The following is a 27862-nucleotide window of genomic DNA, read 5'->3' as shown; positions in this document are numbered from 1 at the left end:
ATCTACCTTTGGCCCTTCACACTGGGATTTTGTCTGGCTTGAACTTATAAAGGTCTTGTCCATGCTGTTACAGCTGATGTGAGTTCATGTGTACAAGGTCTTGTTGTGTCCAGAAAACAGCTTCATTAAAGTTATCTACTTCTGGTTCTCACAGTCTTTCTTTCCTCTCTGCTGTGAAGATTCCCAAGCCTTGGGGGGAGAGGTGCAGCATAGACGACCTATCTAGAAATGAGCACTCGGCAGCTTCTTACTCCCTGCCTATGAATCATGTGATCTCTTTCACAGGATTTTTTTTTCTTTTTTTTTTTTTTTGAGACAGGGTTTCTCTGTGTAGCTTTGCACCTTTCCTGGAACTCACTTTGGAGACCAGGCTATCCTCAAAGTCACAGAGATCTGCCTGGCTCTGCCTCCTGAGTGCTGGGATTAACGGTGAGCACCACCACCACCCAGCTCACAGGATTTTTTTTTTTTTTTTTAAGATATTAAAGTTCATATGGAAGCACAAAAGACTTGAGATACCCAAAGCGATCCTTAGTAGAAGAATAATGCAGGAAGTATCACTCTACCTGATCTCAAGTTATACTAGAGAATCATGGTAATAAACACACAAAGAGATATGTCAATAAATGGAAGAGAATGGAAAGCCAAGATATTAACCCACACAAACACGGTCACATGGTTTTTGACAAAGAGGGGGGAAAATCACTGAGAAAAGACAGTCTCTTAACAAATATTGATGGGGGAAATGATATCTGCATATAGAATAATGAAATTGGGTCCTTATCTCTCACCTTGCACAAACATCAACTCAAAGTATATGAAGAGTGATCAAGCATTTTGGAATTTTGTTGCAAAAAGTAGAGACTTACAATGATTTCAGAATAGAAAACATTCCAAGGAATAAAAAAAAAAAAAGAAAGAAATTGGCTGGTTGGTGAATTCAAAAGAAAAAATATACCATGGCAGATAATATTGATGTTACTTAATACATATTTAAGGGAAATTTAATAATCAGGGGAAAATGAATATTTTTGTTTTTTAGAAAATGGTAAGAAATTTCTGAAAATAGATAATACATACCAGAAAGGCATTTTCTCAAATGACAGAAAAGAGGTGGGCAAAAAAATGCAATAAACACAGGGCTTGCAGCTATTTGTATTGTAGTTAGTCTGTTGTGCCCTACTGTTAACAAATACGCTTTGTTAATTCTCTTATGGCAATCCTATTACATGTTCAGAGCTATTTCTGCAAGGGTCATCAATATCCAGGCATCTTAAATCTGAGCTTAAACTGGTCCAAGTTCAAAGGAGTTCAGTGGACAGCGATTCTCACCCACTGGACATACTCTAGGACACCAGGCACAGAGATCCAAACTGTGAGTCTAGAAGCAAAGTTGATATCTTTTTAAAAGTTTGTCTTGGGGGAAAGAATTATGATTTCAGTGTTTTTATGTTATTATGTTCTTTTAAAATATTTCCAGTTAACATCAAGTATACTATAAAGACAATTGCACACTGTACGTCTTTCCCTCTTAAAGTCCTTTATATTGTCATCTCTGCTAATCAAAGTTCAGATTAAGCACACAACTATGAGTCTCATATTCTATAGACTTAATATAAATACTAGAGAATTCATTCTGAAACGTAAAATTCTTCAGTTCTCCTTTAAGTGTAAGAACTGAAGGGAGGAAATGATTATTCCTTTCTCTGTTTGAGAATTTGGCTCTCAGCCTGTAGAAGGCAGGTTTCACTCAATACTAAAACATTTTCACTCAGTACTAAAGCTTTTTGGACCTCTAAATAAAGCAGTCTGTAGTATGTGTTAAGGCTTTTTAATAATAGTATACATTTCAGGCTGTGGTTTCTTTTTTAAACTTTAAAGTGGAGATAAAAATACCTATTTCAAATGTCTAATACTTTGGAGAGATAAAAATGATGTTTCTTTAAATAAATATTGAGAAGATGAGATTTGTTAAATTATGTGAATTTCTTCTTTTGGTTGATTTCATTTTCTTCTATTTTGTTTCCCATGAACATTATCATTACTAACAAATTTTACTGTTTGTGTGATGAAAATGAGCGTAGTATGTTTTTTTCATTGTTTTAAAGTGAAGCTATTTTATTAACTGCAAAACAGCTTTTAACTACAATGTTCATTTTAAATATATAGATTCATATATATATATATATATATATATATATATATATATATATATGTATATCCAATATATATAATACCTGAAATCACATTAATGAATGTATAATTAACTCTGTAGATCGTCTAATTCATTATGCCAATTTCTGACAAAATATTAATCAACTGGATTTTATATTATGTTATCAAAGTATCAGGAGAATCATTCATAATATTCATAAAAGAATTAAACAATATATACTGGGAGTAAATAAGTTTACCAAAACTATGTGTAACTAAGAAAGATAGCTGCCCTGAATTTCTTGGCTGACTATGCCCCTTCTACTCTGTCCAGAGCAAGCAAGAGAATATCGGTAGATTGTAAAAGCAGAGCTGGTATCTTTTCATTAAGCACAAGAATTCAGTTTTAATTCTGAAAGCTCATGTTTTTCTAAGGTCTATTTTTGCCAATGACACAGGCTGACAACTGTAAAATTGCTATTTGCCTTGTGCTCCTGGCATGCAAGTTTTCTAAAAGGCGTCACACCCCTTCCACCAGCTCATGTGCTGAAAAGGTAACGAAGGCTCTTTGTAGAGTAGGGAAGAAGCCAAGAACATGCTCCGTCTGCCCTGCTGCACCTCTGCCCACGTTCCCGTCACGTTCTCCCATCAGTCGTCATGCGCAGTAACTAGATTCTGTGGGTAGCACCTAAACTTTGCACTGCACATGAACAACTGTTGAGTTTCACCACTTGCTCGGCTCACTGTTCTTATTCATCCTGGTGTCTATATTCCATAAAGAAAATTCGCTTGATAACCGTGAAGTGTAAAAGTTAATGCACCTCTACATTAATAACTGGGATAACTAAAGGAAGCCACAAAAGTCCTGAGTGTCTTTATTGTCTAAGCAAAGCCCTATCTCATTAATGAACTGAAACGCAGAAAAGAGTATAAATGGCGGATCTGTGAGGCACTATGACATAAGAACAGAAGAGAGAACCAGTCACTTGACAATTAGCAAAGTCATAAGTAAGGGAGTCGATTCAAGTCATTAGAGAATAACTATGTCACATCCCACCTAAACCAACATTCCTATTTCCTCTTCACAATTTCATGCATATTTTATGTTGTATTTTTTGAGTCAAGATTAACCTCATTTTGTGTATTCTCCAATGCCTTATAGTAACTATTCCTCATGAAACACGAATCAGAGTGCTGTTAGAAAGCCCTCAGTCAGTAAGGAAATAGGAGCATAAAAATAGTTGAGGGATAAAATGTGTGATACATACATTACATACACGACCTTTGATGGGAGAGATAATTAGATATAAGCAGTATATATCTGTATTGACTCTTAAAATTTAGATTTAGCTAGATAATTATCAAATTTAAATCAGGCTTCATTTTTTATTATTCACCAATTAACAAATTATTTTTTGATCAAAACTTATTACACAACTAATAATAAATACTACACACATATATAATTTATTGTATTTAATTGTCATATACTTCTTAAGTAGATAAAAATATTACTGTCAGTTTTACAAATGAAAAACTAAAGCAAGTAGAATTTCAGTGATTTGCCTAAGGTCATCTAGCTAAGGTCATCTAGCTAAGGTCTGGCAGAGCTGGACTTAAATCCAAGTGTCCAAGTGCTACTCACTATGTGTCCTGCCATCAAAGCATTTAAATGCATGGTCCACAGGAAGTCAAGTTCCTCTTCTGAGGAAAAGATACGTACAAGTAAACCTGAGGGTAATTTAAAGAAATTCACAGATATGAGGCATAAAATCTCCTCTGTAATGACACTAACCTAAGGGCACACTCTCAGCTAGCCCTATCTCTTTCTCTAAGTCTAAGATCATAAATAGTGGGGTGGAGTGGTAAAAAGAGGAAAACATGGCTTTGGGGAATTATCACCTCCATCCTTACCATTTGAAAGGACAGTTCTCCCCAGGCCTAGTAGTTCTCGTATGAGCTGACATAGTGTTGTCAGGCTTATCTCAAGTGAAATCAACCAATAACTTCTCTTACTAAGAAGAGATACAAAATGTTGTCTACAGGAGCCCAGTATTACACTGGAGAAGATATTTTTGGCAAGAGTTAAGTATCTCAATGAACACATTAATATTGGTGAGAACATTAGCCTGGCTTAGTTGATCAGATTAGCTCACAGTCACCTTGGAACAGGAAAGCAGACACATAGGAGATACATGAATAAAGGTAGAAAAAGGCAGAACAGGATGACGGGCAAGAGTGATTGGATACAGCGGGACCCTCATAGAAGACAGAGCAAGGCATGAAATCCAGCTTTCTAACAACCGTAAAGGGGAAACGGGAAGTTATAGATTTTATCCACCTAATATTTTTACCAGTTTTAGTCATCTTACAAAACAATAGCTCCTTGAGGGCTGGAGAGAGAAATCTGTGGGTAAAGTGTTTGTTGCACAAGTATAAAGACATGAGTTTGGGTGCCTAGCACATACTTCACCAAAAAGCTAGCAGTCAGTGTGGATATCTATGATGCCAGCAGTGGGGGAGGGTGGGCAGAGACAGGCCAAACCCCCAGGGCTCCTTAAGCAACTGAAGCAATTAAGGAGGACAGTGTGCAGATTACTTTTGCCTCCATACGTGTACCTGCACAAGCAAGTGCACTCCCTCCGACACACATACGTACACCACACACATGAATACAAATAAATAAACAGATGGACAGACAGAAGTAGTTCTTTGGTTCTACAGCAGTTAGTTAATAAATTTTAAAGTTTTTGTCAATTGAAAACTATAATAGCAGATTTATTTTAGTGAATAAAATGTTTGCCTACTATGCAGGAAGCCCTGTTCTCAACCCACACACCAGGTGTAGTAGCACAGGCTTATAATCACAACTCTCAGTGGGAGATAGAGGCAGGAAGATCAAAAGTTCAAGGTAATCCTACCGGTCAACTTCCAGGCCAACCTGGGATGCATAAGATCCTGTCTCAAAACAAACAAACTAACAGTATTATGACATTATAACAGTAAAAAGAAGCAAGGTCACAGATTTTTATATCTTGATAAAATGAAAAACATAGTTACTCGGACAGTGGGAATCTTGATGAAGTCAACAGTTGGTGACGTTTTTTTCCTGTCTTCTTGCTACATTTTTTTTAAAACTTTTCATTTATTTTTTGTGGCTTTCACATCATGCATTTCCCGTCCCTTCATATCATCTCTCTGCCCTTGCAGCCTCTCCCCCAAAATAAAATAAAACAAAACTTATGAGAGAAGAAAAAAAAGGAGAGAAAAAAGAAGCCATGGTGTGACACAGTGAGTCACACAGTATACCCTTTAGTCCATACACCTTTCTTGTGTTCATTGCAATGAGTCCTAGAGGAGGTGATTAGAAGGGGAATTATTATAAATATAGGTAAAGCCTACCGATAGTGATTAAGATTCTGTTTGTGCCATCTATCACAGAGATCATAAGCAGTAGAAACAAATATTTCCATGTCTCATTATTTTTCTTCTAATTTGTTTGCTCCTTCTCTTGTCAGTAAACAGTACCAAATTTTGTGAATTTTTATCCTCTAGCTCAAAGGGAGGACACCTGTTGGCTTATATGTTAGCATTAGTGAGAACCTTATTAAAATTGTTTTGTTTTTTAAAGTAATTCAGAGCCCAAAGAAATGTCAGACACAATCTATTTTAGGTATACACTAATCCAACCAATGGATGAGATATGACCTAACTAATTTTATTATCTTTTTAATGAAAGAATTGTTGAAATTGGCTTATGTGCTTGCCTAAAAATGAGTAAAACTTTTTTCTCTACTAGATTGACTAGTAAGCTATTAAAAAATAAACCAAGAAGGGAGCTATGATTCTGTCTCTTCAAGATTTGAAATACAATTACTTTACTTGTTCTTAACTTTATACATACTTATTTAGAATTGTAGCTAGCCAAATTAATAATCTGCTCTTGCAAGAGAAAAGGCTAATTAAGTTACTATTTTTCTAGGAATTAAGCAACAATTGAAATAATCAGCTATGTCTCAAGTTCTCTGTTCTTTGGCTTTACTTTGAAGCAAGAAAGTTCATGTTCCTTTAGAAATAAAAGTGGTTTTAAATAATTGAAGTCATTAAATTTATTTTTTAATCCAACAGTATTTACTTATTTCCTTTTTCTGTTATTCTTTTTACTTAAAAAATACATTCAAATTCACTATTCTTAATCATATTTATAATTGCATAAATATTCTAGAATGGGTTGGCTTTCCTTTAATAGCTTGCTTAAAAGCCTTTTCGTGTTTGAATGGAAAAAAAAATCAGGTAAAGACATAAAAGGAGTCAAGACAAGCACTAAAAAAACAAACTCTAAAACTGAAGCATAAATAAATAAAAGCTAAGGAGTGCTTAAAAATACAGACTGGATAACATCAGTATTTAAAACCGACTTTGAGGGCTGGACAGTGGTGGCACATGCCTTTAATCCCAGCACTTAGAAGGCAGCGGCAGGCAGATCTCTTTGAGTTCAAGGCCAGCCTGGTCTACAGAGTGAATTCCAGGACAGCCAAGGATACACAGAGAAACAGCAAAGAAAAAATTGACTTTGAAAGGGGCAAAGAGAAAAGGTAAAGACACTTGGTATATCCACTGTTATATAGCCTCCCCATGGAAGTTTCAGAGAAATCACAACTATATGGATCCCTTAGAGAATATACTAGTGTGTATAATAACAAAAATTTCCAGATAATTGAAATACAAGTAAGCAAGTAAATTGAATTTTACTGTGAAGTAAGCATAAAGAAGTAAATTAGCCATTATGTCCCCATAGTGTTTTACCTTTTCAAAACTACAAGAGTGTAGGGGGAGAAAAAAAAATTATACTATAGGCTTGGTTGCGATCTGTTTTCGTTTGTTTTGTGGGCAATTGTTTCATCAAAACTCGGTCTTTAGCACTGAAAGATGTTTCAGTGTTAAGTGTTGATTAGGTCATCTTTTTTCAATACTAAATTATAGAGTGTGTTTTTCCAAATCAAAGGGGAAAAATCATTAGTTACTTTAATAAATAGTGTGATGAATAACAGTAGGCTCCATAGTCAAATTGCTTAGGTTAAAACCCTTTATTAACTGTGCATGACACATAACTAAATTAGGCATCTTTCAGCTTTCACAATTATAATATGGAATTGATAACTGTCCTACCACATTTGGCTATGAAAGCATTAAATGAATTTGTCACATAAGGTGCTTAGTAACTGCATGTCCTGTAGTAAGTGCTCATAGTGTGGTGGGTTAAATAAGAATGCCCTACCCCCATATGCTCATATATTTGAATGTTTAGTCATCAGGGAATGAGTTGCACTATTTGAGAAAGATTAGAACAAGTAGGAGGTGTGACCTTGTTGAAGTAGGTGTGGCTTTCTTGGAAAAAGTGTGTCACTGGGAGTGGACTTTGAGGTCCAGGTCCAGGTTCTTTTATTTCTCTGCTTCCAGAGCAGGATATAGCTCTCAGCTACTGCTCCAGCACCCACCTGTGTACCATCCTACCCCCAGCCATGATGATAATTGACTAAACATCTGAAACTGTACGCAAGCCCCCAATTAAATGCTTCCCATTATAAGAGTAGTCTTCATCATGGTGTCTCTTCACAGCAAAATACTAAGACAGTAAGCATGAAATTAATTAGAATTTTTCATTAGATGAATTTTTTGTGTATAGCTTTATGAAATCGTCTAACAAATAGTAATAAAAACAAAGAATTCATTAACCAATAGTGTTCACCAACTACCTAAACTCAAAATGAAAACATAAACTTCCATGAGAAAAATCATAAATTATACAAGCACCTTTAGTAACATATGCAAAATTAATGTCTTCTTACAAGGCAGACAGAAACATTCAAAACACCCTTTCCCACTGTGATAACCTTTAGTCCAACTGGGCGACATCAGGGGATTATAATACATGCATGTGTATTTAAAGATGTGTATGTGCCTGTATACATGTTCTAGAACTTTCTGCCTCATTGTTCTTTGTTCATTATCCAGATTATACCAGATCCACCCCACACCATGGAAGAAGCCGCAAGCCAAAGCCTAGAGGAAGACTTTGAAGGACAGGCCACACACACAGGTAACTGACATGCAGAAGAAGCATAATCGTTAAAGTAAGATTAATTCTAGAATATCTGCTGTTCTTATGGAGAATATTATTGAATTTAAGCACTATCTTCATCTAGTCAGGAAGAATAATCCAAAAACATCTGATGAAATAAATTAGCTTAAAATGAAATGGCCCAAGATTACTTATTTGCTATTTCAGTATCAAAGAGTTAGAGTTAATGCAAATTCTTGATAATTTCCTGCTACCCAGTTATCTGACTTTTCTATCCATAGTTTAAGTAAGGCCTTTCAATTCTCCCACCCACTACAGACTTTCCTTAGTATTCTCTCTCTCTCTCTCTCTCTCTCTCTCTCTCTCTCTCTCTCTGTATATATATATTTGTATATGTATACATGTATATATATAGTCAAAAGTAAGTAATATTTAATTTTCACAGAAATAGAAAAACTAAAAATTTTACGCTTTCTGAATGATAATGTATATAAGTAACTACATATATACATATATATAGTCAAAAGTAATATTTAATTTTAGCTGTTCAAATGTGAAAAATAAGAGTAAGAAGATAATAAGGCATGCTTGAATTAAGTAGATTTCAGCCTACCTCCAGAAAATCCAAAACAATATTTCATCAAGGGGCTTTTCTTAACTTGTTCATTTGTATGTGGCTATTTATATCCACTGCTAAGACCTTAAATGTTAGGTACTATGACTTAAATTTTAAGTTCCAAATCCTTTTGACTCTACAGACTCGTACGTGACCATTAATTCCTGTATCTAAAAGCAGTGATTGGAACCTTTAAATTTAGTCATAGAGTTGAATGAATTCACACTAGTACCCGAATAAATATATGGAAATTTATTTAATAATAGCTATAGTAAGATTATGAAATAAACAAATAAGTTATAAGAGAAATGATAGATAAGTTTGCTGGAAGGAAGCAGAAAATTATGGGAGGAGAGAAGTGAATGGAGGGAGAGGAAAAGAAGGTACATAGGAAGGGAAAAAAGGAAATGCCCACTGTCTGGTAAAAGTCATCAGGAGAAAACATTAAGAGAAAAACTTACCATACTTGGGAGAAACATTGGTAACCCCCTGGACAACAAATTGATTTTTAATATATATTAAGAGTTTCTACAAATAGTAAGAAATAAAACAGCAACCAAATAGACGAGTGGATGTATTAGTTACTTGGTGTGTTGCTGTGATAAAATACCCAGACAAAAGGAATTTAAGGAAGAAAGTTTCATGTCCACTCACAGCTGCAGGGTACAGTCTACTGTGGTGGGGAAGTCAAGGCTTTAAGAGTTTGACGCCGCTGGTGACATTGTACCCACGCACAGCAAGAAACAAAGGAAGATGAACACTGATGCTTAATTTCCTCTTTCCAGGACTTCAGCCCATGGGATGATGATGCCCACAGTTAAGGCTGGTCTTCCCACCTCCATTAACCTAATTTGGATAAAGCCTCATAGACGTGCACAGAGGCTTATCTCTTAAGAGATTATAGACCATGTGAAATTGATGATCAATATCAACGGTCACCGTGGGCAAATGATTCACAGAGAAAAATAACTTTAAAAAGACACAAACATAACTTTGGTGTGATGCATTTTTTTTTTTAACAGAAATAGAAAAACTAAAAATTTTACGCTTTCTGAATGAAGTATTGGGAAGAGGACAAACTGAACTGGTTTAACCTCTGCAAGGGCAGTTAGCACCATCACAATCCAGAATGTCCTTCAAACAAGTAATTTCACTTATAATTGACAAATAGGAAAAAAATGTATTATATGATGTTGAATGAAGCATCTTAATGTAATAGAAACAATGTGGAAACAATATCACCTATCAGTAATAAATAACTACATCGTATACACATTTATAATAATATACTGTGCTTTATATTTAAAAGAAGAGGAGGAAGAGGAGGGAATGATGAGTCAGGGTGGAGAGATAGCTCAGTGGTTAAGATAATTTGCTGCTTTTCTGGAGGACTGTAGGAAAATAAAAATAAAAGAGTGTTTGCCTTAATACAATTAATAAAAACAGATGTAATAACTTTATATTAAATTTGTGTACTCTATATTATTATTAATATACAACATGATATACAATGTGAGGGAGAAGAAATACACCCAAATGTAGAATATAGTATTAATGAATAGAAAGACTAAGCTTTAGTATGTATAGCTCATTTAATATTGCATGCTTTCAAGAATTTAGGACCTTCAAAGCATTATTTCCCAAGAACCAAAAATTAATTCCAAATAGGTAATTTTTGCCTGTGTTGTTAAAACACAGACAACTCAGCCTCACCCTTACAGGTTCTGATTCAGGAGATCTGAGCAGTACCCATCATCAGAAAAACTAATTGCCGACACTGAACACGTTTTTTCTGTGTGATGTGGCAGAGCCTCACGCATATAAGGAAAGCACTATACAACTGAGCGATATCCCTGGCACTGTACCTGAAACCCCTATCCTCTCTGTATTTCTGAATGATTCTTAGGCTCTTAGAAGGAGTTGGATGGTTACGTGATGACAGTTGTTGCTTCAGTTTCGTTAGCTGAAGTCAGGTACTGTTTCCACATGTTGTGTTTAGGTGCCATTGTTACTGCCCCTCCTCCAACACCTCTAGTATCTTTAACAGTGTAGTACCAGTGCTCATTCATTGCAAAAGTGTCTTTCTCATGTAGTGAGTGCTGTTTTTCTACAATTCTGGTTGCTTTTATATATCCCAATTTTTAAATATTTTTTACTTCTAAATCTTCTGTGAGTAGCTCAAAGCACATAATTTATATTTTCATTATTACAGATATTTTAGAGAGATTCTGTGCCATGGTCTTTGCCATTTATTAACGTTCATCTTGAACATTATTTTTATGAACAAGTCAGGAAAAATATTTTTAGTCCCATCACCATGTTTGCTTCTGATGTAAGAGATGACAAGTTTTCTCATGGCAATACTTATACAAATTTCAATTGTGTAAACAGTCTTTTTGATAATAAATAGAAAAATGTTTAAAAAATTTATTTCAGGACCCAAAGGAGTAATAAATGATTGGAGAAAGTTTAAATTAGAAAGTGAAGATGGTGATTCAATCCCACCCAGTAAGAAGGAGATCCTCAGACAAATGTCTTCTCAGAGCAGAGATGACAAAGACTCAAAAGACAGAGTCAGCAGAAAGGTAAGAGGAGCAAAGACCTGTAATAAGTTACTAGTAAGTGATGTGTTTCCTAGTCCACATCACTCAAGAGAAGCACTTTGGAACACTGTGAAATGCTTTCCTTGTAGTACAGAGTGAATACTGTGATGAGGTGCTCTGTACTAAGAAATACATGTCGGAATCAGAGAATGGATTATAAATATATGAGCTACTGAAGAGGAAGTTTTGCAATATGAAAAAAACAAAATATAGAATTTTAAATTATATGAACAGTTCCATTTTTTAGGGCAACGAAGACACCGTTGTGTGCTTTCATTCTTGCATGATTATACACATGTGAATCTGTGTGCAGAGAAGTAGGGAGACACTCTCTTGGGAGAGGGTGGTTAGAGTTTAGAAGAATGAGATGCCTGGGAAGAGAAGGAAGGAGATAAGCAGACGATTCACTGTTTAAAGCCAGCATTGCAAGAGTCTAGAGAGAGTCAAAGATGACCTCTATATGTCAGTGGAGGTTATCTGAATATTAAATTGGTAGAACATTAGTGTTTTTGCTTCTTTTTTTAAAAAAAATTAATTTTAGGCCATTTTACATCTCCATAAGTAGCATACATTACTTATATAACAAGATTAATGGTAATAATAAGAAAGTCATAAAGGAATTTTCATTTGTGGGGAAAATCACTCTAGTAGGTTATTTATCTCCAAACCAGTGTATATTGATAGTACACTGAGTTAAGAGACTATGAACAGAAATATGCCTTGGCCCATGGCTTCAGGCCACGGTAATGATCTTTAGTCTAACTCTGTGAGGGGAAGAAGATAGAAGTTGGTTCTCACTCTGGGTCATTATGCAATGTGGATGAGACAATCACAATTTTGAAACTGAGAAAGTGTAAGAATGTCCTCGATTGTTTTAAACAGATTATGAAGGGAAAAATAAATAGAAATGTTTTCAAAAATACTAACAAATCTAGATGTTATTATTAAAAAGATTTGTTCTGGTTAAACTTCGAAATGTGTCTGTATGCCTAAAAAATCTGTGTTTCAATGTATGAACAAAACAACTTCAGATACGAATGTTCAAATGTATCTTTAAATTAATATTCATGAGGTTTGCTTGCTTGAATAGCAGAACAATGATGGCAACTTAAGAATTATACAAAACATTTAATAATTTTAGGACTAGAATAAATTCAATTGAGAAAAAAAAATATTGACAGAGAAAAACTATAAGAATAGGAAAGAGATCTGGCTGTGGTGGCATCTGTCCATAATACCAGCACTTGGGAGGTTGAGGTAAGAGGGCTTTGAGTTCCAGGCTAGCCTGGGCTACAGAACAGGATCATACCAAAAGGAAGAAAAAAGAGAGGAAGAAAGAGAGAGGGAGAGAGGGGTAGATTGTCGGGAAGAAAGAATTAGGGATATTAGGAAAACAACACAAAAGGCAGAAGCAAGTAACAAAAAATGTACAGCAGCTGCAGTTCAAGGGTTACATGATGAAGAGGCTGTAGGTGACAATCCCCTTGAGACTCCCTAGCTTCCAGCTCCCGAGTTTCTGGGCTGCTCCCCACCTTTCAGAGAGCTGGATGACAATAGGCTGCATCACTCCTTTGTGTCTATTTTTTCCCTTGGTTGAGGGGAAGAGGTGATTAATTGTCTATCAAATATATTAATAGTGGAGTCTATATTATGAAAGGGTATTAAGGTAATTTGATGTTCTAATCACAAGAAAATGTAGCTATTTTGTAAGATACATAGTTCTCTTACTTTTCACTAAGCCAGTGGTTAAGAATAACCTAGAGGGCTTGTTAAAACACGGACAACTCAGCCTCACCCTTACAGGTTCTGATTCAGCAGATCTTAGAGTAGTGCCTGTAATCAGAAAAAATAATTGCTGACACTGAACACATTAATTAGAAAACTGACATTCGTTAATCAAATACATAATTCAATCCCCAACAGTACTTGTTGGTGTGAAAATGAAAGCAGGATAGAGAGAGAAGAGAACAGAGCAAGGGTCCCTTTTAAGTTGGTCAACCAAGTAACAAAAGAAAGTGACCTTGGAGCTGATGCTTAAATGAGAAGGTCATAAGCAGAGAAGTAGCCCAAGCAGGGAGGACATCAAGTCAAAACTCCTAGACTTGACAATAAGTTTGATGCACCCAAGGATTTGATTGAATTATCTCTATTATTTCTTTCCTGCATTCTCAGATGAGCATTCAAGAATATGAACTAATTCATCAAGACAAAGAAGATGAAAATTGCCTTCGCAAATACCGTAGACAGTGCATGCAGGATATGCACCAGAAGCTGAGTTTCGGGCCTAGATATGGGTTTGTGTATGAGCTGGAAACAGGGGAGCAGTTCCTGGAAACCATTGAAAAGGAGCAGAAGGTCACCACCATTGTGGTTAACATTTACGAAGATGGTGTGAAGGGCTGTGATGCACTCAACAGCAGTTTAGCATGCCTTGCAACAGAGTACCCAATGGTCAAGTTCTGTAAAATCAAAGCTTCTAATACTGGTGCTGGGGACCGCTTTTCCTCAGATGTTCTCCCCACCCTGCTTGTATACAAAGGTGGGGAACTCATAAGCAATTTTATTAGTGTTGCTGAACAGTTCGCTGAAGATTTTTTTGCTGGAGATGTGGAGTCTTTCCTAAATGAATATGGATTACTACCAGAAAGAGAGATACATGACCTAGAGCAGACCAACATGGAAGATGAAGATGTTGAATAAGCATTCACTATGTCAGTATCTCATACCTATTCTTTACACAGTGAACTTGATTTTGGGTAGTATCTATATTCCTTTAGCAAACACTAATTGTGTTTATTCAAATTTGGGGAATAAAAGACACTAAAATTATGTTGATAGAATTTTTTAGTATTAGTTATTCAAATTGAGATAATGTTTTACTACAAAAATATTGTAGTTCCTAACAGATAATTAGTAAACAGAGGAGGTGAATAATGTCAATGTTATGTCACTTTAAAGATCCCTCACAGGTTATTTGCTAGCTTTTTTACTTCTCACTTTTCCCTTGGCATTTTTATTTGGGATTTTGAAACTGAGCGCTACTCATGAACTGACTTGTATGATGAGAATAAAATCCTATGAAGAAACAAATATTCTGTGTGAAGTCTACTGTGAGGGCTGGAGAGATGGCTCAGTGGTTAAGTCTACTGTGAGTCAAGTATTATATCCTCAGGTACCTAAAAACTTCATAAAGCTCAAAATACAAAAAGGGTTTCATTTACTCGTCTCTAGTTATCACAAATCTGCATGTGAAAATTATTGTTTTCATTTTTAAAACAATGCAACAAGATACAGAGAAGTAGAATTTTAATTTTCCCTTCTCTTGAAAACATTTGGAAGTTTGTCAAAATAAATAAATAAATAAAAAAGCCAGATGGTGGTGGCACATGCCTTTAATACCAGCAGAGGAGGCAGAGACAAGTGGATCTCTATGAGTTCAAGGCCAGCCTGGTCTACAGGGTAAGTTCCAGGACAACCAGGGCTACACAGAGAAACCCTGTCTCAAACCCTCAACCACACACACACACAAAAAAAAAAAAAGAAAGAAAAGAAAACATTTGGAACTTTATCCTCCCACACAGAGACATGGAAAACAAAATACAACATTAAAAGTATAAGTACATAAGTTAGCTGAAGAGTAAGGTGAAAGGTATCTAAACCAGGGGGAAAAGGTGATGGTTCATAAGGGTTGAAGCAACATGGTGAATAAAGGAAGAATCGGTGCCTGGTACACGTCCAGAAACAAACTCTGTGAGATGTGTGCTCAGGTTGTCACAGTTCTCCCTGGCAGCCCATGAGTGAAGCACAGAAATGTTTGAAGCTTTGGTCTCCAGTCTTCTAAGTAATGAGCTTATAGTTTTTCTTTTTCCCTTAGATTTTTTCCACCCCATCCCTGACTCTCAACATTTCATCTTGTTCATTTCTCACTGAGAAAATAGATGCTATCCAATGAGAACTACCTCGTCTTTCTACCATCAGAACGGAAACGACAACCATACCTAAACTGTGTCTACTGATGGACTGGAAGAAGAGTTCACATAGGTGTCTCAAGGCGACTGATCCAGCTGTGCGGTACCTCCACTCATTCTCACAGGCACAGAAGTTCTCTTCCGGGATTACTCCCCTCTCCTCTGCATTATCTGCCCCCTTTCTCTCATTTTGGCTTTGGAGTGTTTGTCCACCTACAATTTAAAGTTTTAACCTGCCACTCATATGACTGATTTTCTTTAAAATTATGACTCCCAAAGGAAGTATCAAAAACTGTCTATGATCTCTGTCCCCACTTCATTTTTATATCATTCTGGAAGGACTCTGCGCCAGCAATTTCAGTGCAGTCTAAATCTCTTATCAAACTTACTGGCCAATTTTTATTCCATGTTTTATTCAACCTCCCATAAACCTGTATCAGAGCTGTCACTCTCTTCCTTCCCTCTTGAGTTACTTTTTCTGGCTTTGGAGAACACCCTGACATGCCTCCCCCCCAAACTCTCTCTTCCTTCCAAGTCCTTCATCAACTTCTCTAAATACTCCATCTAGGTAACCACTTCCAGTCCACTCTGAGATTCACATCTCCAACCCCATTCCTCACTTAGACTCTAGAATCTTCTATATCAAGTAGAAGAAGAAAAGAAAGGAAGAAACAAAGAATAGGAAAGGAAAAGAAGGCAAAACGTCTGCCATTGGACTATGTGTTCGTGATGCAGAGGAGGAAGAAGTCTTTAAATGATCAGCTTATACTGACTAGTCTCTGACGTAGTTTGTTCCCTAAATGAATGTTTTTGCTCATGAATCTAAAACCCTGGATGTTGATTCCTATTATAAATTGGGGAAGCATTTTAAACACCATATGGCCTACTCTTAGGTTTCTAGGCAACAGGAATATCACACAGAGGAAGAGTGGTAGGAGGGAGCCATGTGTAATGATTACATATAAACCAGGAGCTTTTAAAAAAGAATTCAATGTACTTTTTACCAAACAGTGGCTCACAAATGTATTCATCTCTTATAGAACTCTCTACTAAGAAAGTACTTATGAATATAGCAAAACAAAACAAGACAAAAAACCAGGCCAGGCGGTGGTGGCGCACGCCTGTAATCCTAGCACTCTGGAGGCAGAGGCAGGTGGATCTTTGTGAGTTCAAGGCCAGCCTGGTCTACAAAGCGAGTTCCAGGACAGCCTCCAAAGCTACACAGAGAAACCCTGTCTCGAAAAACAAAAAAAACAAAAAAAAACAAAAAAAAAAACCAGACAAGACATGGTGCCACATCCAATCCTCAGGAGGCTGAGGCAAGGGGTTGGGAGTTCAAGGACAGCCTGGCTACAAAACAAAAAACAAAAAAAATACGGAAAAAAAAAAAACAGACTTTTCACATGAGGTATTTATAAATCTAAATACTCAATAGAATAGCTACAGATTGACTAGCCCATGGGCTGGAAGAAATTCTTTGTGTGGGGGGGGTGGGGCGCGGATGAGACAGAGTTTCTCTGTGTAGTTTTGGTGCCTGTCCTGGATCTCACTTTGTAGACCAGGCTGGCCTCGAACTCGCGGAGATCAGCCTGGCTCTGCCTCCCTAGTGCTGGGGTGTGTGCCACCACCGTCTGGCAGAAGGAATTCTTAACGGATGGTGGCAAGATGTTGAGGAAGGACAGTCCAACAGCTCAAAAGCCAACCATAGTTTAAGAACAAGATGTAAACAACTCTGCTCAGTTATTAGCTGCTCTTAGAAAAATGAAGCAGTTTTGCAGGCCAGAGGCTCGAAGGAAAGACTAACCAGTGAACTGAAGCACCCATCTATAGGAAAAAATACTAAAAATGACCGCTTTGAAACACTGTTATCCAAAGAAAGCTCTACTCTTGTGAGAAACAAAACCACCATGTTTTAATTTAAAAGAAACAGCTAACAAGCTTACGCAAGAATAAGCCCAAGAATGTATTTAACCCATAATTGTCAAAACAAAGTAACTAGGTGGTACCAACTTAGAGAGAGTGAGTGATGATAGCAACCATTCTCAAAATAAGACTAGGTGACTAATGGGTGCCAGGGTGAAGGAAGCTTTGATCGCATAATACTCATCAGGGGAGTTACACAGAAGACAGGACTTGACTAGAATCCTTGAAGTCTGCTGTTGCAGAAATGCTGCATGACCAGTGCCTTCATGCAAATACTTCATCTGCTATTCATCCTGTAGAAGAGATCATTTAAAAATACATTTATGTTTTCTTTGGGAATTTCAGCACTGTATTTTGATCATATTCAACCCTAACTCCTTCCCCTAAGCCCTCCCAGATCCACCCCAGAGATCATTTTTGGCTCAGTAAAGCGTTTTAAATTAACAGGTTTCAAGTATCATAAAATGTCATGTAACTACTCAAATAATAACTGTAACACATTTGAAAGATAGCTTGCTTTTTATCTAAGGATAGAAATATTTATAATGAATGGCACATTTGAATTGTGAATTGAAAAGCCAATTTACTCATTTGTTCAAAAAACATTACTGATAATCTGCAATGTCCATGCCAAGTCCTTGAGAGCAAGAAATTTAAGGTACAGAAAACAAGCATTTTATACAAGAAACAGGGCATAGCTGTTTCTACCTTTGTATCTCCATATCTCTATTGTAATAGAGTGGTGGAAACTCCGTTGGGCACTGTAGCAAAATTCTTGGATTGAATCCACTCACTCATTTTGTGAGTTTGAGCATACTAATTAATCTCTCTGCACCTTTTTAAAATCTGTCAAACACAGATAATGACAGCATTTCTTCACAGAGTTACTATGAAATAAAAAAAATGAGTAAATCATGTAAATTAATTAGGAGTGCCTAACATATAAATATTACTCAAATGTTACTTCTCATTATTAATAAAAAACAGCAAGTAGATGATTCATATACTATACAGATTTAAAAGCATAAATTCATGCATATATATATGTGTGTGAGCAAATTAATGAAGATGTCAGATGCAATGCATCTATATCAAACACACCACTCACATCCTTCTAGAAATGAACTTACTAAACAGCTTATATACAATATTTAAATCAAAAGAGAAAAGTCCTTTAAAAATTTCAGGGTAGCAAAAGGCAGGTAAGTGACTCCAACAAAATGGCTCAACCACCATACATGTTAGATTCCACAGCTCATCTTCTGTGTTTTGGGGCACATTAGATGCTGATGACCGCTCTCAAGTTGAAATTCTCTCTCTACTGGGTGTTCATGAACTCTACTCTTTCAGACTTATCCTATGGTCTTTCTTCCTTGGGAGGTCCCCCATTGTCCCTTTGGGTTCTTTTATTCATCCTGATGGCCTTTCCTATATCATGATTTCTGAAATTCACTATTATTGGCATTTCTGAGGAGATTCATCATGCACACGACAGAGGATTAACAGCATCCTTGACCTTTCCCAGTTAGACGCTGGTAGGGTCCCTCCTCTAACTGCAACAACAAAAAAACTTTCTTTAGACAACTGTCAAATGTTCTCTAGAAGGAGGCAAAAATAATCCCCAGTTGAAAATCACTTACCATGATATAGAAAACTCATCTTCTGCCTCTGGCTTTCTCATACTGATGGAAATTTAATTCACCATAATTTGTCACTAAAATACCTGAAATCATTTCCTAACTGGACTTCACAACTGCCATCATCAAGCTAATATCAGACTGCTGAACAAAAGTTTAAGAGTTGAGCAAATCCCAAGGCTGTTGGGCCATGCTGCCGAATATTTTCTTGGGACATCTGTGAGACAAAGGAAAACAATTGAATTTGTGTGATATTATAAATTATAGTCTGAAACATGTTGGAATATAAATTTTTTGATGACCTATAACTTCTGGAAGTAAAGTAGCAATGTATAAACAGTGTACCTTCCAGTAATGAAACAAGCATTTCTTTTTAAAAATGAAAACTCAACAGCAGCATTTCTCCAGGCAATTTTTAAGAGTGTGATCTTTAACTAAACATTTCCAACCTGAAAAAAGTATTAGAGCACATTGGGGCTAGAGGAAGCAGTAAAATAACTCAATGAGTCTTTACCCTCTTGCCATGGAAGCCTCGAGATCCCCAGAATCCACATTAAAAGGCCTAACACAGGGGTATGCATATGTAATCCTAGAACTCCTATGGCAAGAAGAGAGGTGGGGATGGTCTCTTGTGATCCAACTAGCTTGAAATCTCCAGCCAACTGGAGAACTGGCAGGAGAGACCCTGCCTCACAAAGATGGAAGGAGAGAACCCACTACCAAACTTGATCTCTGACCTCTACATGCTAAGACAAGCATAAATATGCACATGTATGTGCACACACACACATAAACTAAGTAAATAAATAGAAATAAATAAAAATATTTTAAATACAATAATATTTGCATCAAGATTTTATGACAAAAGGGTATGATGGTTTGTGCCTATAAGCCCAGAACTTGAGTAGCTAAGGTAGGAGGTACTCAAATAATAACTGCAATAGTGTTGGGTAGGAAGAGGGAGGAAGATCATGACTTCATGACTAGTCTGAGCTACATAGTGATACTGTGTTTTAAACAACAAAACAAACCCAAATTTGTTATTTTTATAGCACTGAATTTGGAAAAAAATAATATAATCAAATTTTAAATATATATAAAACATTTCTATAGACATACAAATGCAATAATCATTTTAGTTTTTAAGTTCTCTGCTATTTCAATAGCTCTTGTGTCTTTGAAGAAAAAAATACGAATTTAAGAAAAGACACAGTTGTCATAAGCCGTTGTTTAGCCTGTTATAAAATAAAACATTTTGTGAAAAGTAAAATATTAGATTCCTGAAACATAATAGCTAGTTTTATATAGACTCATGATTTTTATGGAAGTCGTATAAAGGCAATACCATCTGTAATGGTGAAAGTGACTGAGACAGTGGTCACTTTGGAAACCCCAGATAGCATAATCAACTTCATAGTATGTTACCATAGAAAGGTTCTCCTGACCATACTATGTGATAATTCCTCATGAACACATCAAAACTCATATACTGCATTAGTTACTTTTTTATTGTTGCGTTAAAACACAGAGACCAAGGCAATTTATAGAAGAAAGAGTTTATTTGAGCTTACAGTTCCAGAGGGATAAGAGTTCATGTGGCAGAGCATGGGAGTGGTGGCTGGGGCTAGAAGCTGAGTGTTTACATCTTGATCTGAAAGCATAAAGTGCAGAGCTTAAACTGGGAATGGGGGAGGCTTTGAAACCCAACGTCTGTCCTCAGTGACATTCTTCAAAGTTCCATCATGACCACACCTCCTAAACCGCCCTAAACAGCACCACCAACTAGAGAGCAAGTGCTCAAATACCTGGACCTACAGAGGACACCCACATACAAATCACCACATATCCTAAGTTGAAAATGCACTGAGTACATCTCATGTAATAAAAACCACAGCTTAGGAACACAATATAGTGTAGAATATTTCGTTTAGCCCTGAGATTAAGTGGCTAACTGTAAATACAGCTGACATTTCCAGAGAGTATGTTGCTGCATAGTGCTAGCCAAGGCCAAAATCAAATCAAAACTAAAAATTCAAAGCTTGGTTTCTAGTGAGTTTATGTCACTTTTGACCATTATAAGCCAAAATATAAAATAAAAAAAAAATGTCAAACTATCAGTAAGCAGGAAGACTACATAACTTCACATGCATCATGGTATTTAAAGACTTGCAAGAACATACGGGGTAGAATGTTGTTTATAATATATAGAATGTTCAGGAATGAAGACATGGAAGAGTTAGATGTTAGCTATCTTTTTCACATTTATATAGCTAATAAGAAAGATATAAGGCTTAATATTAGCCTTGGGTCTATCAATCTTAGAACCTATATTTTTCCCATTAAGCAATACTATTTACCTGAAAGTTACCAGTACCTTACAAATCAAATTCAGGTTTCTACAGGATCTGTATAAATATAGTTCAGGTCCATGTGTCAGTTCTGCAGATAAATGGAAGGAAGAGGAGGAGTCAGCAAATAAAAGAAAACAAAGTTACATGGAATCAGGGAAAGCTTTGCTCCAGAACTCTAATCAACTAAAGGAGCAGGTACAGTTCTGAAAGAGGAAACAGTGAAGAAAATGATAACCTAGGCTTTCCATTGTATATTCTCATTATTCTAGCAACAGTATCAAAGACACACCATCTTATGAAGACTTGAGACTCAAGGCTGTACAAACTTGTAGAAGCCTGTTTACCTTTCAGGCTTTGTTTGGGTTTTTGTTTGTTTGTTTGTTCTGCCATACTATGTAGACAAATTGCTCAATGGTCTTATTAATTAAAAAAAAAAAAAACAGAGCCAGATATTGGGGTTAAAACCAAGAGATCAGAAAAGCAGAAAGAAGCCAGCCACGTTCTCACCACTTGGAGATCCTCAAAGAGACTTACTTCCTGTCTACCCATGCCTATATGCCTTTCTATTTTGCCATCTCATTGCTTCTCTCTGCCCAGCTATATCACTTTCTCTTCCTGCCCAGCTCTGTCACTTCCTGTCTGTCTGTACAGACCTCCAGACCTTTATGGTCAGTGCTGGGATTAAAGGTGTGTATCACCATGCCTGGCTCTGTTCCCAGTGTGGCCTTGAACTCACAGAGATCCAGATGGATCTCTGCCTTTCGAGTGATAGGATTAAAGTGTGTGCCACCATTGCCTGACCTCTATGTTTGCTATAGTGGCTGGCTTTTTCCTCTCATCCTCAGATAAACTTTACTGGGTTACACAGATAAAATATCACCACAATACTATGCAAAAAAAAAAAAAAAAAAGCTCCAAAAGTGAGTTTTTCATAAAATCAGGGATGTTTACTCAGGTTATATTATTTCTCATGGTACTTATTCTTCAGTTTCAATTCTTGAATACATAGAAGCTTAATTTTAAGCAAGTTATTTCAAAAATAATAATTAATTGAAAGGTTATTTATTCACCATTGACAGCACATAATTAGTTCTCCTACAGGGTTCCTGGGGTAACAAACAGGATTCATTTTTAGTAGCTAATGGTAATTACAAGTGAAATTAAACATGCTGAGTAACTTGAAATACAGACTTGAATAGCAAACTGTATGGGTCCCCATAGAAGCTATAGAGAAGTAACAAAGCTATGGCTCTACATTCTATTTCACTTTCATTAAATAACAATGATAGGTTTTAGAGAGATGGTTCACCAATTAAGAGCACTTGTTGCTATTGCAAAGGCCTTGGGTTTTGGTTTCAAGCACCCACTTGGTGACTCACAACCTTCTTTAATTCCAATTCCACTAATGGCACCTTTTTCTGGTCTCTGCAGGCACACACAGAGAGGGCACACACATGCATGTTTTCAAACAAATACATTAAATAAAAGTTTTAAATATTTTTTAATTATAATTGTGGATGTTGAGCTGCAGTTCAACCATTAAAGGCCCAACTTTTCTATAGGACATGATTTAAGTCCTTGGATACACATCATCAAACACTCTCTCTAGCTTCCCGTAAAAGAGGCAGGAGAGGCATTGCTCAGTAGTTATCTTGCATATCACGTGTCTTGCTTCCCAGCACCTATAACTTCAGCTTTAAGGGATCCACATCCACTGGCACCTGGTCTCCTTAGGCACCTGCACTCACATACAGACACACACATTGCAGATATCAATTTTATCAAGAAAATTTCTTTTTTTTTTCTTTCTTTCTTCAACTATTTCAAGAGAAAGGAGCTTTGTAAAGTTGTAATTTGTTGTTGTTGTTGTTCTTGGGGGTGGTGATGTTAGTACAAAATCAGGGGAAGTTTTGGACTCTATTTGGCTCTTCCTGAAGGAAGAGCAATGCACTGTCATCTACTTGAAACCAGAGTTATTTTACTATTATTATGACTTCTGAAGTGAAACTTTATGTAGAAATAATTCTAAACATAGTAACAGTGACAAAACCATAAATGTTTTAAATTGACTACTTTAAAGGCCCATAATGTTTAATTAGATTTTATAAAAATTCCAGGTGCTTTTATTCAAAAGAAATTAATTTATCATTAATGCCTAATAATACAGAAAAGTAGAACATAACATAATGCAAAGTGTGTATCAAGAAAATAACAATTTTAAAAGCAATTATCACTATGCTAAGATAAAAACCCAAAAGAGGAAAAGTATTATTAAATATAGAAAAGATTATTGATAATGATTGTTGTTAGAAATAATGATAAAGTGGTACATGAAAGCTAGGACTACAATTTCATACATGCATGTGCTCAATGAGATGTCACAGAATTTACACAGTAACAAATAACTGACCTTTAATTCTTGACTGCTGATGTGCTGCGACCAGCTGGCCCTCCATTCTGCCACCAGGCCTTCCCTCAAACCACACGCCACATCAAGTTCTTCCTTCCTTAAGTTGCTTGTCCCTAGGTATTTTATGTTAGTAAAAGGAAAAGTAACTAACACATAACTTTAGTGGTGCTAAGTGGAGCTGCTGCTGAGATAAACCCAACTCCATGGCACTTGGGCCTTTGCAACTGGTTAGCAAGAGCAATGTGAAAGCGTTTGGAACTTTGGGTTAGAAAAGCCCTTGAATGCTGTAAGCAGGCATTCCATTTTGCTAGCTGTGGTAAATACCATGATGAAAAGCAACTTGGAACAAAGGTGTTTATTTGGCTCATGTTTCCACATCACAGTCCATCATGTCGCTGTAGGAGTTCAAGCAATAACTGAAGCAGAAACCAAAGGGCTCACTAGCTGGCTCCCTCTGGCTCCACTCATCCATCTTTCTTATGCAACTCATACTCACTTGCCTGGGCATAGTAGCACAGTGTGCTGGTGCTGTGGGATGTCTCTCTGGACGCTGTGAATATATGTTGTTCCCATCGGTTAATAAATAACCAATTTGGCCTATGGCAAGGCATCTTAGAGGCAGGGGAGAAATCCAAGGGGAGAGACAGAAAAGAAAAAGGCAGAGTCTAGAGAGACACAGGACAGCCATCAAAGGAGCAACATGTAATTGGATGCAGGTAAAGCCATGGAACACATGATGATACATAGATTAATAGTTATATGTTGAGTTAAGTTATAAGAGTTAGCTAGCAAGAAGCCTGCCATAGGCCATAGAGTTTGTAAATAATATTAACCCTCTGAGTAATTACTTTATAAGTGCTGTGGACCACAGGGCCAGGTGAGACCAGAGAAAGCTCCCATATCAATCAACAATCAAGATAATTCAGGCCAATCTGATGGAGGCAATTTTTTTCAGTTAATGCTTCCTTTTCCCAGGTGACTCTAGGCTGTATCAACTAGACAATAGAAACAACATGCACAAAGCTTAGTGAGCTATTCTGGTAGACTGTTTTGGGACACCAGAGATTGAAACAAATGTGGACTATGGACACCTGGCTCCTGAGGTTTCAGAGAGGAACAAGACTCTCTCAGGAAGCAGATTAGAGGTCATCTAATTTACATTCTGGCAAAGAATCTGGCTGCATTCTGCCTGTGTCCTGAGAACTGAAATGAGGCTGAACTTAATAGTGCTGAGTGGAAAAGATCAACAAGTGTTGCAGAATGGGGGGAAAAAGTGCAGTTTTGTCTAAGAAAAGGACAGAGACAAATTTAAAGTTACAGCTGAAAGGAAGCTGCCATTTTTAAAGAAAAACCTCCTGTTCTGCAAAGGCATAGGAAAGGTGCTGGAGGGCAGGGCCCCAATCATCCAAGGCTCCAACTTGTAAAAATGCAAACTCATTTGAAAGAAGAAAGCCTAGACTCAGAACACCAAAGGGGTTCCTTTCTCTTAGAAAAAGACTAAGTGTTTTCCCTAGGGTCAGCACACAAGAGTGGCTACAGCTGTGGTCCAAATGGGTCATGGTCTATTTTCAGCTGGCAGCAGAACTTGGTAGTGTTGTCTACATGGCCCTGGTTTTGTAAGCATGAAAAATGCTGCCTGTACTATGGCTCTATGGTCTCAGAAATCCTATGAGGTCAAGCAACACGTGACAGGGTCAGAGATACTGCAAGAGACCCTGAGAGTGAAGGTAAAGCATGAGAGTGAAGGGCCCAGGATGTCTGAGAGTTAGACCAATGGATGTCCACCAAAGAGTGCTGCAAACGTGGAACAGAGAGGTCAAGAAAGACTCATGCTGGAGGTGGGAAGCATGGGCTACCTAAGCCTTTTGGAGCTGAGATGATTTTATCAGTAGTCCAAAGATGCCAGACATGGAGCTAGAAGATTTGCTATTTCCTCTGGATGTCTGTCTTGCTTTGGTTCAGTCTTTTTACTCTACTCCCATTCTCTAGTTTGGTACAGAAATGCTCATGTTGGCTACTTTATGTTGGAAATATGTAGTTCTTCCTTTAATTTTCAAGGGCCTCATAGTTAAGAGATTGATTTGGTCTGCAGAAGAGACTTCAGGCATCTAAAGAGTGTTGGGAATGTTATTCATAAAAGGGACTTGGAAAGTTGAGATGGATGCATTTCACACCATGAAATGAACATGCACTAATGGGAGCTATGGGTGGAATGCTATGGTTTGAATGTGAAATGTCTCCCACATACTCACCTTTGAACACTTGGTCCCAGCCTGATGGTACTATTGGAGAAAGTTGTAAAAGCCTTGTGGGATAGATTCATGCTGGAGGTATTTGTAGCTGGACTTTATGACTTTATAGCTTGACCATGTCCTGTTCATTCTGCTTTATGACTGAAGATACGGTGACCCAGCTGGCCTCCTACTTCTCCTGTGTCTTTCCTGCCAGACTGTGTCTCCTCGAACTGTAAGCCAGAATAACTCCCCACTCCCTTAGATTACATTTTGTCAGTTAATTGGTCACAGCAAGGAAGTAAGCAGAATAGTATAGAAACATGAATATAATAAACATGTAAAATACTCCTTGTTTCTTTTTCTGTTTTTTAAAAAAGATTTATTTATTTATTTATTTATTTATTACATACACAATATTCTGCCTGCATGTGTTCCTGCAGGTCAGAAGAGGGCACCAGATCTCATTACAGATGGTTGTGAGCCACCATGTGGTTGCTGGAAATTTGTTAGGGACCAAGATTTCAGGAACCAAACATGAACCATGGAAAGTACTAGCTAAGCCAGAGAATAAGTCATAAACCCACCGCCTTCCCCCCTCCCCCAGGGCAGTAACACCTGTTTGCTAACCAGAGGCTCCCAAAGATAAGAACATTCCACAGTCAGGTGCCATGGCAACCGAACGTAAAGAGCATTCCATGGTCAGGTAGCCTAGCAACAGAACAAATGGCCCCTGACCAGTCACCTTAGCAGACTTCCTGCAGTTGCATGACCTGCACATCTCCCACATACTGCACGCCTTCCACATCCCTTCCCCTTCCCGCCTTCCTGCCCCCTCCCCTCTTATGCTATATAAGCCATGTGGAAAATAAAGTTTTGGCAGCTTGATCAGAATACTGTCTTGCTGTCCGTCTCTTCATATCGTCCTGTCCTTTCATTCACTCCCACAGGTGGGTGGCCCCGTTGACACCCCACTGGCCGAGGCAGGAATTGAACTCAGGACCTCTGGAAGAGCAGTCAGTGCTCTTAACCTCTGAGCCATCTCTCCATCCCCTACTCCTTGTTTCTTATAAAAATAACTGAATATAAAAGAAAATGATAATTCCTCAGAGATTTTAGTACATTGTTTCCAATATTTACTAGGTAAAATCTCAAAAACTAGGCTCAGAATGCAACCTACTCATGCATGTCATGTGTCCCATGCAAATGATAACTACATAATTAGAAAGCTTCATTTAAGCTTGTTATCTATATATAACCCTGCAACAAACAGTTCATGAAGTAAGCAGTGCAAAGAAAATTCTCAAAGGTAAATTAAGAAACAGTTGAATAAAATTTTAGAATTGTAATACAACAAGTAAAAATTAACAATTTTATTTTTATTAATATCAAATCTACAAACTCCATTAAATATTGCTTTTATTTAGAAATACCAAACTCTTAAAAGCTAAAATATAAGACTCTTAGTAACAAAACATCAGAGATGAAAAACTGTAATTTAGAAACATAAATTACAAGGCATGGGGTAATGGATCAGTGATAGAGCCCATCATCACAACAAACAAACAATTATAAAACCAAAGGACAATACATTATCTGAATATCTAACCCAGAAGTTAAGAAATATGGTATACCAAGAAGTAGAATAATGAGAAATAAATAAGACTGGAAATCAATGGGATATAAATTCTGTTTATACAGCTTCTATTTGCAATAGATGGTTGCCAACACAGAGTCCCACAACTAGCCAGGAGAAAGAGAATAAGATACTGCAGAATTCTCAGCACTAAATGGAATGTATATACTGCATCACCTCCACCAAAGACTCAGGGATGATTGCAGAAGAGGGAACAGAAAGAGTGTAAGATAAAACAGTGTCTTTGGGAC

The 27862-nt window shown here is 37.0% G+C and overlaps 1 protein-coding gene across 2 annotated transcripts; it reads left to right on the top strand.

The window, feature by feature from the left end:
- Window positions 1-1309: 1309 nt before the first annotated feature.
- Pdc (phosducin) lies at window positions 1310-14544 on the top strand. 2 transcript variants are annotated; one of them, XM_036203022.1, is made up of 4 exons: window positions 1310-1375; window positions 8170-8254; window positions 11289-11437; window positions 13628-14544. In XM_036203022.1, exons 2-4 carry the CDS (start codon window positions 8194-8196, stop codon window positions 14153-14155), a joined length of 738 nt encoding a protein of 245 aa, XP_036058915.1. In that variant the 5' UTR covers window positions 1310-1375; window positions 8170-8193; the 3' UTR covers window positions 14156-14544. The 2 variants fall into 2 exon arrangements, with proteins under 2 accessions (XP_036058915.1, XP_036058916.1); XM_036203023.1 differs by having other exon boundaries at window positions 1310-1387.
- The last annotated feature ends 13318 nt before the right edge of the window (window positions 14545-27862 follow it).

The sequence above is a fragment of the Onychomys torridus genome, chromosome 11 (assembly GCF_903995425.1).
Source record: "Onychomys torridus chromosome 11, mOncTor1.1, whole genome shotgun sequence".
Lineage (NCBI taxonomy): Eukaryota > Metazoa > Chordata > Mammalia > Rodentia > Cricetidae > Onychomys > Onychomys torridus.
Note: the sequence above shows the minus strand (reverse complement) of the source record. Positions and strands in the feature narration are given on the sequence as shown.